The sequence below is a fragment of the Oryctolagus cuniculus genome, chromosome 4 (genome assembly GCF_051225735.1).
Source record: "Oryctolagus cuniculus isolate XC-2025 breed Fujian yellow rabbit chromosome 4, ASM5122573v1, whole genome shotgun sequence".
NCBI classification, from domain to species: domain Eukaryota; kingdom Metazoa; phylum Chordata; class Mammalia; order Lagomorpha; family Leporidae; genus Oryctolagus; species Oryctolagus cuniculus.
Window position 1 is genome coordinate 99,825,832 of NC_142870.1, and position 19,482 is coordinate 99,845,313.

General features: G+C 36.7%; 1 protein-coding gene across 29 annotated transcripts in view; it reads left to right on the forward strand.

The window, feature by feature from the left end:
- The window catches only part of PEX5L (peroxisomal biogenesis factor 5 like), a 264,996-nt gene that overhangs the window by 163,713 nt on the left and 81,801 nt on the right, over nucleotides 1-19,482 (forward strand). For 12 of the 29 annotated variants that reach the window (XM_051818799.3, XM_051818805.3, XM_070072472.2 and 9 more), the window contains 2 exons: nucleotides 7,829-7,933; nucleotides 16,590-16,701. In XM_051818799.3, coding sequence (XP_051674759.1) covers nucleotides 7,829-7,933; nucleotides 16,590-16,701 — 217 coding nt within the window. Of the gene's footprint in view, nucleotides 1-5,336; nucleotides 5,403-7,828; nucleotides 7,934-16,589; nucleotides 16,702-19,482 lie in introns of all 29 variants that reach the window. The other 17 variants (XM_051818811.3, XM_051818807.3, XM_051818808.3 and 14 more) reach the window with 2 other exon arrangements.

Below are 19,482 nucleotides of genomic sequence, written 5' to 3' on the forward strand. Positions count from 1 at the left end.
CTCTGTCTCTCCCTCTCTCTGTAACTCTGCCTCTCAAGTAAATAAATAAATCATATATATATATATATGTATGTATTTTTTTAAGCTAGGCCACCCTAGAAAGAAAAAGTTGTTTGCAACTGCATAATAGAGAAGCTCATCCTTGAAATGAAAATAAAGAGAGGCAAGTAGTTTAGAGCCACACTGATCAAATTCAGTCTGATAGTAAAACTTCCCCAAACCAGAGCTTGTTGTGATGAATGGGGACTGCATGCTATTACCTTGACCATCTGTGATGAGATCACTGCTAAGTAAACTAGACAAATAAGACTTAGGACATGGTGAGAATAAGTGTTTGGTCTTCTCAGAAGAGCAAACACATAGTAAATTGTTTGTGAGCAAATGGAACTGTGAATCAAAAGAATGTCTTCATCTATCCTTCAGAGCCAATTTTAGGCATCTTTCCCAGGCAATGCTTTCTTGATTTTAATGAATTTTTACTTAGATGCTTGAAATTATTTCATTCCCTTAAAAGTATAATTAAACCTTTTGTTTACTTCAGAATAACCTTATATTAATCTTGGCAATATTATGTGATATCAGTAACGTAGATGATTCTTAAGATATACCCAATAAATATACATAATGAGTGCACTTGGGTGTCTGCCATGTGCCACAGAGAACTATGATATATGAAATAATGCAAAATGGTTCAACAGAAATAAATAGGATCTGTGCTGTCCCAAAGCAGCTCATTAATAAGACATAACCCATGAACATTTTACAAAATAAAAGATTAATAAACAAGGTTCCAGGGAGGAGCTTGTTCTTCATTCGCAGATTCTGGATGGTTCCATTCCTCAAGTGATCCACTGGGTAAATCAGGAAACATGGGCAAGAATGCTCTGGAACAAAGCTTCGATTCTAATAATTATAGATGATTTTTTTTTTTCATAAAAATGGAGACTTGGAATGACTCAGCTTCCTCAGAAGTGCTCCTTGACGGTCAGTAAAGAACCATCAGGCAGAGGGGAAGGAGTTGCTGAGGCCTGTCCTCTGGCACAGAGGTCACATCTGAAGACCAGTCCTGGATACACACACACACACACACACACACACACACCAGTGCTTTCTGCCTCTGGACCAGATGCTCTAAGTTTGTGACAGGGTGCTTTAGGGATTATAAGATGCTGCCAATTGAGCACCCAATAAGATTTGTGAATACTGACAGGGAAGACTCCCTGAATCCTTAACAAACAAATAGTGAGATGAGCAGCACAGACCCAGGGATCTGCTGGGGGAGAGCAGCCATGATGGAAATGCAACATATGGAAGCAGCCACCACCAAAATATCCCACCTAAGGTGACAGAGACAGAGTTCCAGGGACAGCACAGCAGTGGCAGGTGTGCCCCATGGACTTGAGAACACAAGAGAAGAAAGACCAATTGACCCACCAGGCACAGAGGTGACAGTACTTTCAAGGACCCAGGAAAATGTTTTCATATTAATCTGTCTTAAAGTCAGAACCTATCCCTTCAAAATAACTATTTGGCAGTAATTAATGTGTAATGTCAAGTGCGGTCTTGATTACTTTTCTCTTTCTATCAAAATGGTCATTAATTATGACTCCTTTTCTGAACAGCAGAGTGGGCCCGCGAAAGTCATGATGTCACCTTGCACCAACCAGGCCAACAAAAGGTAGTTTCGTGGGTTTGGGATCCCAGTGGCTTTCTTGGGTGGTGACTGAGAGTCAAACACCATGGAGATTGCTCTCCATGACTTTCTCCCACCCACTCCCGTATCACCCATTCACAGCATGGCAGGGTGCACCAAAAATTGCCAATTGGCACATAACACAAACTGAAATCACAGGAGTTGGAAAGTAGAATGTAATTTGAGCCATCCTCATTAATCACAGAAAATTTCTAACAAAGGTGATGGCTTGAAGAAGTGTGCACCTGTCATCTAGAAAAGCAACGCTGCAAAAATAAAAATAGTAACAGAGAAGCATGTGGAGGGCCAAGTTGAAATCTGCCTTTTAAATGCCCTGTATTGTTAATTTAGATAGATGGGCACCAATCTCTTGGCTGCAACTTGACTTCCCTTATTAAGGAATCAGAAATCACATAATTTCCCTCTGTAAACAGGTCATTGAATTCCACATATGAATCTCTGCTTAACAGAGGGGATACTATCCATTCTTCCCAGTCATTTACACCTGGGTCTGTGCTCCTTCAGATCACTTAGATACTCAGAAACAAGAATTGAGTGGTGTACCACTTTAAACACTTTAAAACATTCTGTGGGAGCGGGAATGAGTTAAGAAAGAACTAGCGGCCAGTGCCACGGCTCACTAGGATAATCCTCCGCCTGCGGTGCCGGCACCCCGGGTTCTAGTCCCAGTCGGGGTGGCAGATTCTGTCTCAGTTGCTCCTCTTCCAATCCAGCTCTCTGCTGTGGCCCGGGAGTGCAGTGGAGGATGGCCCAGGTGCTTGGACCCTGCACCCGCATGGGAGACCAGGAGAAGCACCTGGCTCCTGGCTTCAATCAGCACAGCGCGCCAGCCACAACGCGCTGGCTGTAGCTGCCACTTGGGGGATGAACCAATGGAAAAAGGAAGACCTTTCTCTCTGTCTCTCTCTCTCTCTCACTGTCTAACTCTGCCTGTGAAAGAAGGAAGGAAGGAAGGAAGGAAGGAAGGAAGGAAGGAAGGAAGGAAGGAAGGAAGGAAGGAAGGAACTAGGTACTAGCTTGGCCTGAACCCTACCTAGTTCACATTGGAAGACATCTACAGGAGTACCCTTAAAAGGAAAAGGACACAAGATGGTAGGCAGAGATTGCCAGCAATCAGAGGCTACTTAAAACATTGCCCTGACATTTTCCCATGTTGTGAGTTTGAAGAGAACACGCCACTTTCTGTGACATTTACTTTCCCAAGTGAAAGAAAGATATCTTGGTTGTGCATATGAGAGACAAGAACAGCCATCAGAAATTAGTCTTTTTGTGGCCAGTTTCCCACAGGTGCTTAAGTCCAGGGTACGGAATTTGTGATACATAATTTTTATATGCAAAACTGAATAACATTTCATTTAAAACAGCATTGCTAAAATTATGTAGAGGGAAGATATCTGTTTGCATATATGTACATATAAAGGAATATATGTGATAGATTGACACTTTAGAGTTTGGTGGTAGTATGCCTAGCCTTAAAACATTCATACTAAAAACTGCTTAATCACCAGTATTGCAAAATGAAACATAAAACATAAACATAAATTTGGGGGGAAATTCATGAAAAAATCAAGATTTTTGAATTTTCTTATTTTTTTGAATTTTGACAGTGTTTTTCAATTTTTGTAATTAAGACAAAAGGAAGATTACTTTTTAAAGTCATGTTATACAGTTTTTGGTTTGCAGAGCTATCTACTTTCATAGCCATTTAATATATTTCCATTTCTTCCATCAATATCTAATAAAGAGACTAGATTATTGTTGATAGATTAAGTATAGAAATAATTTTTAAATTACAAACTCCATGGTAGTAGTAATAAAATCTGCAAGTAGGAAATTGCTTACAAATGGACTTGTGTGACTGTGAAATTGCATACTTTAAGTATTTCATGAGACCAAAATAGAGCTGAGGAAAATCTGAGTAATGATGGCATGGCATTTAATGAGAATTAGACAGATGCTAAAGCATATAAACCTAAAAAGACCTATAAAATAAAAAAGAAGTTGTCATACATGAAATGCTTAAGTTCGTTTTCTGTGACGACAAAAGAGACAAAAACATTTTATTAGAAATGTGTTCATGAGCAAAGTTATGAGTGGCAGTGCTTACTGATGGTTGCAGATCTCAGGAAAAAACTTTTCTCAAAAAATGTTTGCTTAGAGCCACTCTGTGTGATTATACTGAAAAATAGCTGCCTCTGGAAATCGGAGTGATGTCATAAACAACCCACGTTTAAGGCAGTCAATGAGGGTGGCGAGGAAACCCTCAAGTCTCCAGCCTCACTAAGGCAGAAAAGCAGATAACGATGGCGTGCCAGGCAAATCGCACCAAATCTGAGCTTCAGTGTCCTCCACTGCCAGTGGAAGATAACATCTGCATACACAGAGTCATTATACGATCAAAAAGTAAAATTACATCAAACAGCTCACAGCATGCCTAGCACATGGTAGCTTCTCAGAAGAATTTAATTCCCTTCCCTCTGAGGCGAGCCTGGAGCCAGCATCACATTTGAAGACAGCCGGTGATTCCACAGCCTGATAACCAGCCTGAGAGAATCCTGTGATGTCCAATATGTCATTCTCTATTTCCTACATTCTATGTTAACAAAGAGAAAACAAGTGAACAAATAGAGTTTTCTTATTTAATGTTAATAACACAAAAACACTTCCTATTCATCACTTATGCCTGCTCTGATAACAGAACTTAAGAAAAAGTTATTCTCAAAGATTATTTGTATAAAAACCTATTGTGTTAAGCATTTCATTGATGAGGAAACAAATGATAAACAGAAAAATATTAAAAAATTTTATACAGTAATGCACCAGACAGATAGAAATTCCCCCCTAATATTGATGCTGTTTTTCAAATAGCAAAAAATGCCTCAAGAAATTCAGCAAGGAAGTGGGGGATTGGAATATTGATGTGAAAATAAATAGGCTGAAACAATTTCTGGCATATGTTATATTGCAATAATAAGCTTTAATGTTTTGCTCTTCGGTTGTTGCTAAGAATGATGTAGAAATGTATAGGTTTAATTAATATAATCAAAAGTATATAAACCACTTACACTCTTGAGTATTTTTTTTTTTTTTTTGCTGTCTTCATGTTGTTTGAAATAGTAGATCAATACTGACCCATTAGTGGGGTTATATTTAGATCATTGAGTTTGGAATCTGAATAATTCTGAATATGTATTTCTTACAATATCTTAAGCCAGTGACTTCAAAGAAGAAAGAAACCTGCATGGTTGTATTACTTTCAGCTCTGTTGCACTTCTGCTAAGTAAAATTGTAGTCTCATGAATTGCTGAATCAGTTAACAGCCAGGTACTGAATTCTATCCCAGAAGATAAATGGACCAGGATTTAAAAAAAAAAAAAAAAGTGATTAGAAGATACCGGGTAGAGGTGACAATGTGATATGTGAGTGTGTTCACTTGATCTGGCGGTGGTTTCAGAGGTGCTGCCTGGAACCATGGAGACGTCATTGTGGCAGACCTTCCTTTTTGTTCCCTGTACTACACTTGTGAAACGGTGAGGCTCATGGGGTATTATCTCAAAGCCAAAAGGCTGTAAAGAAAGAAGTTGCTAGCGGGCACTAACATGGGTGTCATGACTCTTTTCAGGTAGTAGGTGTAACCTTGAAGAAAAAGTGGCACTGTCTTCAAAAAAGTGACCTGACCCTGGCTTTGGTGGGTTTTTCTGCAAGAAATAAAAAGCACCGCATGTGTTTATTATACATCCTTTCTAGCTGACCACTGCTTTGTTCTAGAGTTCAGCATGAAAGGACTAATTTTTATTTTGTTTTTGTTTCTGTTTTAGTGAAATGGCATGTCCGTTGCTAATTCTAGCTATTATAGTTGCACCTGTAAAAAATATATATCTCTATGTAGTTTATGGATTGGTAGCATTTCAAATAAATGATATATTGAAAATTTGGCCTGAATTTTTTTGAGATGCTTATCAATTAACATTTTCTTCTTAGCCCAAAAAAATAAGAGTTTGAATTAATTTTAATTATATATTTAACATTAGGTTTGTTCTTTTAAATATAGTAGGAATTTGAATATAAGCATGCCACTTTGTTTATTGCTATATTATTAGAGCCACTTGGAGCATGGAAAGAATTCCTCACAAATGATTTTGCTCTTTTGAAAAAAATAAGCTGCAAGAATATTTATTACAAACCATATTTAGCCTATAAATGAGTATAGATTTTAAAGGTGTACTGATCTTATAACGTATAATGTTTTATCCAAAAAAAATTTTTTGATAAGATGCTAAGCAGTTTAACAGTACCATAGCAAATCTTTTTCTCTAAGGATTCAAGTTGTATGCATCCATATTTTAGGAAGTCCACTTGCTATATTAAAAAAAAAAAACCAGCATCATTATGCATCCCCGCTTTTTATGCAAGGAATAATTAATTTCCCTTTGTTTTTTAAGAAGACAGCTATTTCAAGCAGTGTGACCATGTAAACTTCACAAAGTACATATAGAAATCACTACCTGATAGACCTAGTGAAGAAATCTCCAGTATTTCATTTCTTGGAAATAGCACATAATCATTTAGCATGCTAGTTTAAAATCTAAAGAACGCAAAGAAACAAACTTTCAGCATTGTAAAACATTCACAAATTTTAAAATCTATTAACTGTATGGAAAATTTTTCTATGTTCTGATAAGTAAAAGCTGCCACTGACTACATTTTAGAAAGTTAACACCTGAGAAAATGGACAAGGTAACCCTATTTTCTAAAGAATAAAAGCCCTGGGAAAGCCCAAACTAATGATGCAATGTTATCCTTTTTTATTGCAAGGAAACTCAGTATTCATTAGGCTCTGTAATTAATTTTGACCCCATCTATTAATTTCCTTTTCAGACAAAGAGATTCCCCACGTGCTCATTTTTGTCTCTTTGCCTAAATTTCTCTGTATGCTACATGTGTGTTTTAAGTAGATTTACAAGGCAAATACTCATTTGTCCTCTTAGAATAAAATTATTGTTCTATAGAGACACTACCCAGAGACCTAAGAAGATGGAAGGATTTTTTTGTTTTTTAAAGAATTTAAAAGATGATTTAATTTTTACATAGAATGAGATATTTCTAGTTGGATTGGGAAGGTGATATTTTGTTTTTGTTTTTCCCATTATGCTATATCTACCCAAATTTAAAAATCTAGTGAACTCAAAAGACAGAGAGCCAATGTACTGCTTTACAATCCATGATTCAGATTGGATGAATTTATAATTCAGATTGGATGAGATGATGGAGGAACACATATACACATACACACATGCACAATGCACATAGATGTGCATACAAAAAATATCTCAATGTAGTTTATGGGTTTATAGCATTTCAAATAAATGGTATATTTAAAATTTGGCTTGAAATTATATATATATAATTCATATTTATTATATATATAATATCTCAGTGTAGCAATATTGATCATCCTTTACTTACATCTGGATTTATGAGGTGCTCCAATTAAAGATAATTCTACAATTCTATTAAAATTCCTTAATCTCCAAAACAGTGAGAGTTGCACACCTTTTTCACCAAAGCTGTGATCTCTCCACAAAACAAGCAGGGTGAATACTTGATATGTCAAGCAATTGAAAAATTTTTAGAGATTTAAGGACATTTTTATTCTTTTATGCCCAATCCACTCAAAACAACAAAGACTCCCAGCAAAAACCCGCTGTGCCTATCCCAAACTCCTCACTGCCATTCAAAAAAGTTAGGAATTATTTACATAGTAATCATTTGTAAAAGAATATAACAGACCACCCATAGTGTTTTTAAATTGATATTCATAAAAAGTATGTTCATGTCATGTTAATTGCCTTCAAACATATTATACATATAAAATACTATGTTAAAATTAATTTGTCAGCCGTAAAGATGAAAAAGAAGCTAACTAAAAGTTCACAAGTAATCTTTTTTCAGATTTTGTGTGTTTTCTCCTCAGCCAAAAGCCTCAAGATTCACTTGCAGCAGCCTACTTCTTCATTTATGTTGGATTGCTCTTTAAACATTAGAATATCTTGTAATAAATAATAAGTTAAAGATTTCTCCTGACACAAGTCATTGTTGATTTCACTGTTATAGGGAAAAGGCTCTAGGGCGGCAGATAAGGCTGTTGCCATGGTGATGAAGGAGATACCGAGGGAGGAGTCTGCTGAAGAAAAGCCCCTCCTTACTATGACATCACAGGTGGGCAGACCCATAGGGTTCCTGTAGGAAGCTGACATATGTTAATATATCAGACATTGTGAATTTTAACTAGAAAAAAACTAACTGGAACCAATTTTTTAAAAGATAGTGTTAATGAAATGATTATACAAATATAAATGAAAACCAAAATTGCTAAAAAAAAAAGAGAGAAAATTCATTTAGTTACTTATTTGGATATTAATTTCCATTACTCAACTTTAGTTAAAAAAGAAAGTGTACATGTACTTGTAAATAAAAGATGTTGCTTCTTTATAAAGGAGTCTTATTAACAACTTTGGGAAAGAAATAACAATTAAGCTAATGGTGCATTTGAACAGAAACAATCCAAAAGACAAATTACTATGAATAAATCCAAGTTTTATTGTATACATATGTCAGTTTGCCAGTAGAGTATCTAAATTTTCTTAAATGTTAAATATATTTATGTTGTGACTATGCATACTACATATATGTCTATACATATTTATGGGGATGACTAATTTACAGGGATGAGCCAGAAGTCCCTGATCCTCATGCAGAAAATGGCATTTTGACCTCTCTCATACTTAGTGACCTTGACAACAAAAATATCATCGCTATTACAAGCACATAAAGGCCATTTTCAGCATTTATTGTAACAAATATAGAAAAAAATTTGCACTTGTATGCAAAGACACACTGAGACTGTGACTCCTGTATGTCCTCAGGGACTTCTGAAACACCCTGTAAAATCTACATAAATATGTATAATATACTCATCACCACTCTGTGGAACTACCAGTTTTAAATTCTTAAATGGAAAATATTTTACTTGCATTTATCTTATAATTTAGATTAGATTGTTATTTTAAACATTTCATTTTTCCATAATGCAATAGTAAATGCAGCGATTCAGTCCCAATTATATGAACACAGCTAGAATTAGAAAAATGTCCATTTACAGTCCTCATGAAAGGCATTTATATCAAAAGCTAAATTATAGCAACTTATTTTTAGAATATCAGCAAATCTCATCCCCAGCTGCTGCCAACATGTGTGGTTTTATTTTATTCTAAATACTATGTTATAAGTAACAACAATTATAACATATAATATCAAATTGAATAATTTTTAAGTTATTATGGATTCCCAGAACTTTGAGATAAATTTTATATTGTTGGGTTTTTTAATGCATAAAGAAGAGATGCTGCTTCCCAATGACAAATTTTTGCTTGATATTTACCAAATGCTCCATTCTTTATGCAGTTTACACAGTAAAACATACACAGTTTTACACTGACCTTCTGCCTATCAGAGTTAGACCTTCGCAGAATCTCACATGCAGAATATTCAGTCCACACTCCCTCAGGTGAATGCTAAGGGAGGTGAGAACTGCTTGGAGCTCTGAGCTCCCCACATAGCCATATACATCATTTAGAAGTCCCTTCCGAATTTACAGTTGGCACAGTTGTGCTCCAACATTATCATCTCAGGATATTACAATTTAGGACAGGCTCCAGTCTGAAAATTCATTTTCCTCAAAACCATGCATTGCTACATACATTGAAGTAAACCATTTCAAATATCAAAATTAACCACGAAAATCTATGCTTGAATTTAAAATTTAAGGCAAAATGATATTTTTCATCTTTTAATTCAGAAAAGAAGTTGTGATATTACCATTTTCTCACATTCAGAGCATTTGTGTGTACCAAGTTCCTACTTTAATCCCTGTCTAATGTCGCATTAACTGTTTTGAAATACTAGTTACAATACTGCATGAAGATTAGATAATCCTTTCTTTGATGCATCATATTCTTGTTGCATACTGGCCAGTTTATGAATCAGTGAGCAGATTCATAAAATGTAATGCACCTATTGTGTTGGTCATTTTACAAAATTCAATGACAATTGTGATACAATTATTTGTCAGTCAAATGCAGTTTTATTAGTTGATAAACTTTTTCCACTATACACAAGTGGCTTCTTCCCTGCTATGCACCAGTGGCGTGCACAAGCCAAAAAGAAGCAGAATGATCTGAAAAAGTGAGTACTTCCCATGACAACCACAGTATCTGGTCCATGTACCATACCACATTCCTACTCGTTCTCCTGTGTGAGTGTATTAGTGTATGTCCAGTGTCTCCTGTAAAGGCCCTTATGACACGGTACTACATAATGCTCATCTTCATCATGGGTATGTTGATGCCAGCTGCTCAGGCCATAGAGTCCAGATACGTTTGAAGCTAATTGCTGCTCTCTCAGTAGTGTCTTTGGGAAAATGATAAAAGATAAAATAGAGGAAAAATCTCTGAAACATTGAGCCCTTCCCTTATTTAATAACTGTTCACTCATAGATTATAAGTACAGGTTAGTCTTTTTCCAGCATTTCTGTATTATGTGAATATCATGGTACATTCTTCAACTTTTAGAGGGATTTAATCAAACATACTCCCTTGAAGTCATCTGTAGTACACCGAACAAATTGAACCAGGCAGAAAAGCTGGCCAGATAACCTGAACTCAGAAATTGGTGGACCCCTCAGAGTTGTCCTGGCTGTTTCACATAATTATTAATTCTGAACAAAGAATGTGCAGAGAAAGAGTAAGTCAAGCACTTCATAGAAGCTCAAGTTCATGCTGTCTTAAGAATAACACGTAAACAGTGCATGAACAAGTGTGCATTGATGAAAGAGCTAAAGAAAAAGTAAGTGAATAATCACATCTTTGAGGAAAAAAGCTGCTCTAGGCCTGTGCCGTCCAATTTGGTGTCCTGCAGCCACACGGGGCCGTGGAGCATTTGTGGCAACTCCAAACTGAGATGTGTTGTAAGCATAAAATACACACTAGAGTCAGACGATCTAATCCAAGAAATTTTTGGTGTAAATTAATTACATTAATAATTTTTGTATAGATCACATGTTGAAGCAATAATATTTTGGATATATTGAGTTAAAATATAATATTACAATTAATTTCACTTGTTTCTTTTCACATTTTTACAAATGACTATCAGAAAATTTTAAATTATGAGGCTCTTATATTTATATTGACAGCACTGCTTTAAAATGTAATAAAATGTACAAGTCCAATTTGAGAACAGAATGGAAAACTATGTGCCAAAACATTGCCTATATCGTAGGAAAAGTGTATTATCATTATGAGAATGAAATGACTTTGGGGAATATTATTCTCTCATAAAGAAACTTCAGATATTTTCATTTTGATGATATCTCCAGGGTACTTTTCTTAATTTTTTTTTTTAGTAAAGTATGTCCCATTCATTTTGCCTTTAGTGCATAGTGTCTTAAAACTGTATTCCAGATCTCTTTCTGTGAAGGGACTTTATTACTTTTCAAATTCGGCCTTTGTTTTTTTTAATCTATTCCCACCCCTTCCACATCAATATTTATTTGATTTTTGTGTCTGATGAAGATCAAAAAGAGCAATGTCCTTGATGAGAAAAACATTCTCAAGGCTACTAAATATGGCCTTCTTTGAATTTCTATTACTGTTTAGAACAACTGCCTTAGGGTTAGTACTACTTATGCTGCAAACAATGGTAATCCATTTATTTCCCCATGAATGCATTCAAATCTTATATGTCTAACTATCATGTTACTGTGGGATACAAAAAATAATTGGATCATAGTCTAGCAAAGGGAAAAGGAGATAAAACTAAGATTCTGATACTGGCTAGAGCATGGGGATGGAGGTGCTATTAAAAAAAGCACTCACCTCCTGACACTGAAGACGGATCCCGGACAATGTGCTGTTTGTAATGGGGTCCCAAAAGAGAAATTAGAATCTGTCAAAATTAGAAGGGTCTTTGAACTGATCCAAAGATGGAGAAGAGGGCAGAAGAGGCTGAAAAAAAAAAAAATTAGGTGTAAATTAACTGATACAAAGGCCATTGTAATTAATGAAGTGATTTATTTTAGCTGAGCTATGATAATCTGATTAGGCCAAAATTGCAATTGCTCCAACTCAGTTATTCCAAAAGCAAAATTGGAAGACTTTGACTCTCCTTTTATTATATTTACAGCATCAATGTACTCTGTGCCCAAAGGATGAGGTGAAGGAAGTTCGTAAAGGACTTTCAGACTGGAGGAAGTAATTCTCAGAGAAGGCCAACAAACCTTATCCACTAATGAATCAGGGTAGAAGAAAGGACATGCAATTTGGGAGCTTTGTTTAAACTTTTCCTTTATGACCTTAAAGATTAATTTATTCTCATGTAACCAAAGAAAAAAATCACAAACTTATTTAAAAATGAGGGAGCATAAGAAAAGCTATTCTAATCTGTACAAGTAAAATTAAAATGGGACTTCCACTGACTAAAATACTCATATCTAAATTCATCCAACCAGCGACACGATTTAAAATTGGACTGTTCAAGGCAGATTTTTTTGTCTGCGATTTTAGCCATCATCGTCTCATTCAGTAGTCAGGTATTGAACCCTTTTTAGATGTGGACATTGTGCTTGAGACATTGTGAAGAAAATAAATATAAATAAGATATATAATCTCTGAACTCACAGCTTGTAAGAGGAAATTTCTTTTTCTTCACCATATCTCCTATTTCATCTTCCATATCTTCATCAAAGCCAAAAAGCTTTCAGTCTAGTGTCAGTAACCTTTCCATGCTAACCATCATCTGGCATTTCCTCCTCTTAACTGGTGAGCCCTGCCACTCTCCCAATGCCAAACTGTGCTCCAGCTCGAAAAACAGTGGTTCCAAAAGTGGTTGATTACCCTGTGACTTGTGGAAGGAAGTCACTGGAGCACCTTAGACAGAGAAATTGGACAGCCATGACAATTCTGTCGGTCCTGGTACCAACTCTAGGGTCCAAAACAAGACAGTCATGGGAGAGACACAGACCTCAGAGGACTAGGAGTTGGTAGGAGAGGCTGTGCCTCTGTCATGAGCGTCTCAAGGTCTCTTGGAATATGCTACTGAGTAAATCTGAGAGTGCACCCGATGCTTTCTCCAGAAACTACAACTAAAGGTTAAATGAGGAGACATTTAAAAAAAAATCCCATTATCTTTGACAAAGCAGACTTGCCTAAAATGAGACAGGCCTCACATTGAACCATGTCTTATCTTTTGTTTTTCCATTTTAATATTAATGGGGACAGAAGTCTGTCTTTCTCGAATTCTTTGATCAAATTTAGTTTTTTCAAGGTTCACAACTAAAAGTGTCTACAGCATTCTAACACCCCAACCTAAATACATACACAAGGCAGCTTCAAAATGTTCATGGAAAAATGGAGCCAAAAAATAAGTTCATTTTTAAAAAATTAAAAATATATATAGTTTTTTCACAATGCAAATTTTCTGTGAACTTCTTGAAGACTTTTCATATGTATACAGAGTTGGGATTTAGGGAAGCATTCTTAGTCCTTTCTTTTTAAAGAAATATATATATCTTTGTATCCAAAGTAAAGAAAGTGTAAGAAAACTTACAGAATATAATTTGGATTTATCTACATAACAATTGATATAGGTTGAGCATCCCTAATCTAAAAATCTGAAATCTGAAATGCTCCAAAATTTGAAACTTGTTGAGTGCTAAGATAAAGCCACATGTAGAAAATTCCACACCTGATCTTGTGTTCCAAGTCATAGTTAAAACACAAGTACACTAAATGTGCAAGTACTGTATAAAATTACCTTTCAACTATGTATAAAAAGTATATGTGAAATATAAATGAATCTTGTGTATAGACTTGGAACTCATGCCAAAAATATCTCATGGGTGTGTAAATATCCCAGAATTCAAAAAATTCCAAAATCAGAAAGACTTCTGACCCCAAGAATCTCAGATAAGGGATAGCTAAGAGAACTCAGTAATTCTTGGTTATCTGTCAATGAAATTAGATTTTTATTCTCAGAAAAATAATGGTTATCAAAGAGATAGTTACTATGTAATACATACGTATTCACTTTTCAAGATGCCATTGTTTTGTGTGATTTTGAGTTTAGAACCTCAGACACTTTAGCCATTGGGGTCAGCATAGGACCCATAGGCAGAAGCCAGCAATCAGAAGGCACTGCTTGGTAAAGGCAAGCAGCCTGTACAGAATTCTGTGAGTGCCATATTTGATGGTGACCTTCATCTTCATTGAATGCTTGTAACATGGCAAAATTGAGGTCTCCTTTCAGTGCCAAGAGAGTGCCACAGCCTGGATGTAGGTACTGTTTGTGAAGTTAGAATCACGTCACCATAGAGATACTGCATTAGAAGGGCTATTACAGTAAGCACATGTGATTAAAAGAACAAGTTTTACCAGTAAATACACATTAATGTATAGTTCCTTTGGAAACTATTATATGTCCATAGTCTGTATGTGAACTAATTATCAATGAAATAGAGATTCTGAAATACTGATTTTTTGGAAGAGCTCACAGATTCACTCATATTTAGCCATTTCTTCATTTTCTGGAGTATTATATTCTATATCAGCACTAACATTTCTAGATAATAAAAGTGACTTTTATGCCAGGAAATATCATGAATCATGGCTAAACTCAAATAGACCATGACATTTACAAGAATTTACATTTTATCTCAGAATCATGGAAGATTCAAAGTCCCCCAACATTTGAAAATATTTCATTATAAATAGAATTGGTGGCACCCAACAGTGGTCAAATTCAAAACAAAATGCAAAAGAACTCAGAGTTTTACTTAGGTTAAAGGAATAGCCTTTAAAAAGGTTAAAACTAAAATAGACTTTAGATGATTTTCTTCTTAAAAATCTTTGAGTCTTGATATATAATAACATTTAATTCATATTAATTGAAGAAATATCTATCAATGTAACTTGAACATTGAACATTGAGGATACTTATCCCTCAATAATATCTATAAACAAGAATGAATGAAAATCAAATTGCCAACTTATGTCAAAATCTTAAACTCTGATGGAGATCATACATTTATCCATGTTTAAATAATAGCATGGCTATCTTAAAGTACCAAGTGTGTTTCTTGGTTTCCAGTTTTTGAATGCCCACCAAATGCTTTAATGCTACTCTTCTGGAAATCATAGAATTACATTTTGTCTTTCCATACTTAACATTAGGTTCCTTACCATCTTCCATCAGCTCTAACCCATGACACCACTGACCCTGTGCCAAAGAAACAATGAAGTGAAAGTGAGTAGAGTTATATAATTATTTTGATTTGGCAATACTCCAAATAACTTCATTTGTTATGTTATATGTCTCCTAAAATAAAACTTTAAAAATGGGTACTTAAAAATCTGGAGATTTTGAGACATATCCTTTTCTTACAACACATAGAAAACTGGTGCCGGCGGTGCGGCTCACTAGGCTAATCCTCCACCTTGCAGCGCCAGCACACTGGGTTCTAGTCCCGGTCGGGGCGCCGGATTCTGTCCCGGTTGCCCCTCTTCCAAGCCAGCTCTCTGCGGTGGCCCGGGAGTGCAGTGGAGGATGGCCCAAGTCCTTGGGCCCTGCACCCATGGGAGACCAGGATAAGTACCTGGCTCCTGCCATCGGATCAGCATGGTGCGCTGGTCGCAGCGCGCTGGCCGTGGCGGCCATTGGAGGGTGAACCAACAGCAAAAAAGGAAGACCTTTCTCTCTGTCTCTCTCTCTCACTGTCCACTCTCACTGTCCACTCTGCCTGTCAAAAAAGAAAGAAAGAAAGAAAGAAAGAAAGAAAGAAAGAAAGAAAGAAAGAAAGAAAGAAAGAAAGAAAGAAAGAAAGAAAAGAAAGAAAGAGAGAGAAAACTGGATGGCTATGTCTATCTTAAGTAAGGTCAATATAAAAACTCCCAAAGAATTAAAACAATTAATTTAGGAATAAACCAATTATGTATCAAAAACAAATTTTCTCTCTTAACCATAGAAATGTAATTTGAACAAATCCAGATTCAAAGAGGTACAGAATAACTAAATAGTTGGCTGCCACTGAAAATCAGAGACCCACTAAAAATGAATCTGAAAGCCTGCTGAAATTAGAGAATATGCTTAGGGAAAATAAGATTGAATTTACAGGAACCTATTTTACACATAGGTTTCCACAAACATATTTACTAGGTACCTGTAGAGTTCATGTAATGATGTTTTCTACTCTCCCAAGATAATACTTGTTATGCACTACAAAAGCATTCCAAGGAGATATAGAGGGTGGGTTTTAGGTGACTTGAGTTTTCTGAGAGAGCAAGAAAAGGCAAGTGCTAAACCACAGATAGATCCATGTGCTTGCACTGGCTCACCACATAAACAATGCCTGACCAGTCTTTACCAGAACCTGCCACCTCAGAGTTTGAAGTCACTGTTCTGGGTCTTAGGAATTTTTTGGCCAAGTGAGGAATGAGATTGGCCCTTAGCTGCTATAATTCAGTAGGTATCATTTTCTGCATAATGGAATTACAAGGTAATTCTGAAACAGTTCCAGGAGGGGAGGGAAAGGCTTGGGCTTTGAGAATTGAGGTTGGCTGCGTCACAAATACGTTGACAGTGCTAAAAGGCTCATTCCCACGCCTTGGTACTTTTTTCTTTCTTGCCCCTCCCCATGATTTATTTATGTATGTGTTTATTTTGATAGGCTTGCTATTCTCATTTTGTTGCAAGGCTGCATTTTAACCCATCTTATTCTGCAGGTTAACAAAACCCTTTGACACCTGTGTTCATTTGTTCTCAGCTGGTGAATGAGCAACAAGAGAGCAGACCCCTCCTGAGCCCCTCCATCGATGACTTTCTGTGTGAAACCAAATCGGAGGCAATAGCAAGACCAGTAACGTCCAATACAGCCGGTAATTCCTTCACTTCTAACTGTTCCTCAAGGAGAGTTGACGTCAATGCACATGTTTCTCCTTAAGGCATTTTAAGTGGAGAATGATTTTTGCAACCAATTGAAACTTTAGAAAACATACTGTTCTGAGTACACCAATAAATCATTTTTCATTATATAAGAAACTGCCATGCATATTACCCAATCAATTCTGCTGAACGTAAGAGTACAACTATGAGCACTGAATCACTTTTCCATGCGTATTTTCACATTTACTTGTTTATATCTCAAGCCATATCACATTAAGAAATCTTTAAGACAAAAGCACCTATTTCAGAGTAAGGTTATTCGAGTTCTCACTGATGGCTCAGTTACTTCAGCAAATATGCTATATAAAAGAAGTCCAATAAAATAAAAATGTATCCATCTTTTCAAGTGGATTTAAATGACAATGTCCTACAGCTTAAAGATAGACAGGGTCAGTTTTATTCTGCCATGTAAATGTGTTACTTTCTCCCTCTTACTGCTGACTTGAACATTCTTCTAGAGGTAAAAATACTCCTACGGTGATGATCAGCTGCTCAGTGCCATGGCCCATGTAGGAAGAGGCCTTCGAGCAGGATCAACCCAGTGAGCGAGTGCAGGACACCACTGGCGTGGATGACGCTTCTCCAGCACAGGCTGCCTTTCTCCATTGATTTCACTTAGTCAACATTCACATTCAAAAGCATGTTTTTCAAATAAGAATTTCTGAAATGATGTTCAGAATCAAAGAACAGAGGTTATATTGGAAAAAGAAGAAGGTAATCACATACTGTCTTGTTCAGCTTGTTCCCTTATGACCTCATCTTGCTATGGGCTTGCAAATTTTCATTTTACTTCTAAGTAAGTGATGAAAATCACAAAGAGAAGGCAATTGTGACTTTTCCACAGTGCTGAAAATTACAACAAGAGTAACTAGCATGAGATTGAGGCACTTTATGTGGGAGTACAGTCTGAATTCTGGGGTCAAACTCCAGTAGATCAAATGCAAGCTTGTGTCTATGAGCAAGTTGTTTAAGCTTCAGTTTCTCCATCTGCCTACTAATGTCAAGATCTATATCTATTAGTTAACTATAAAGATTAAATGAAGCAATTTATGAAAGTGCTTAGAACACGTAAATTCTAACTGATGTGACTGTTTCCATTGGATATTTCAGGTAAAAACCATATTCTTTAGACTTTCCTTTTCAACTGTTCCAATTTTTTTCATCTCACACCAAAGCAATCATTCTCTATATTTTACTCTGGCGTTGAGTAATCATGGTCGTACATTCTAAGCAGAACAGTGAACAAGTTCAGATACAATCAGGTCAGACACATACTCCTGATCCATGAAACTGAGCTCAGCCTTGGAAAACTGCAGAGCTGCCCCAGGAAACAGAGCCTTGTGTTTCTATCCACAGGCAAATCTAAGAGATTGGGATGTACTGAGGAGCTGGGCTTCACTTTCCAATTCTCACTGATGGGAGAACTAAGTCACTAAAGTGCAGGCCCACACTGAGAGAGCAGCATGAGGTTTGACTGCAAAGCTACTTGTCACTGTGATTTTCTAACAAATAAAAGAGAAACTTAAGAAATATCTGGAGGAGAAAAAAAAGGAATGTGTAAGTTCTTGCAATCCCAGTACCTATGGCTGCTGTGACAAAGTAGATTAAAAACAGAAATTTATTGCCGCACAGTTCTGGAGGCTGCAAACCCAATATTAAGGTGTCAGCAGGGCCAGTTTCCCTCTGACAGTGCTTGGGGAGACCTGTTTCAGGCCTCTGACATGATCTCTGATGGTTCGTTGGCTACTGGCAGCACAACTCAATCTTCTCTGAGGGTTTGCTCTGTGTGCATCACCCTATGAGCATGTCTGTCCAAACTTCTCCTCTCTGAGAGGCCGCTGGTCAGAGTGGAGATCTCCAGTATGACCTTGTCTTTAATTACACCTCCAATGCTGTTATTTCCAAGTAAGGCCATATTGTGAGGTACTGGGAATTAGGACTTCCATATGAAAATTTCAGAGCAGGGAAGGGGTTCAAAAATCAGTCTAAAGAACCCTCTGGGGGCCAGCACTGTGGTACAGCAGGTTAAGCTGCCACATGCAGCACTGGCATCGCATATGGGCACTGGTTTGAGTCCTGGTTGCTCCATTTCCAATCCAGCTCCCTGCTATGTGCCTGGGAAAGCAATAGAAGATGGCTCAAGTCCCTGGGCCCTTGCACCCACGTGGGAGATCCAGAAGAATCTCCTGGCTCCTGACTTTAGCCTGGTCCAGCCCTGGCCATTGTGGCTTTTTAGGGAATGAATCAGTGAATAGAAAATCTCTCTCTCTCTCTCTCTGTCTGTCTGTCTGTCTCTCTCTCTTTGTCTTTCCTTTCTCTTTAACTCTGACTTTCAAATAAATAAATAATCTTTAAAATATTTTTTTGAAAAATCTTTAAAACAAAAACAAAAAGAACTCTCCAAAGTAGGGGATCTGGGAAAATGGTGTGCTGAGAGTAGACTTACTGTTCTCAGCCTTAGTATTCACTGCATCTGATTCACATGAATTTTAATCCTAAAGACTCTTGTTTAATCTTTTTTTGTTTCATCTTAAAAATATATCTCAGGGCAGGTATTTGGTGTAGCAGTTAAGATGCCAACAGAGTACCTGTGTTCAACTGCTGGCTCCAACTCCTGATTCTGGATTCCTGCTAATGCAGACCCTGGGAGGCATCAGGTGTTGGCTCTCAAGTGGTTGGGTCCCAGTCATCTGCATGGAGGGCCTGTATTGAGT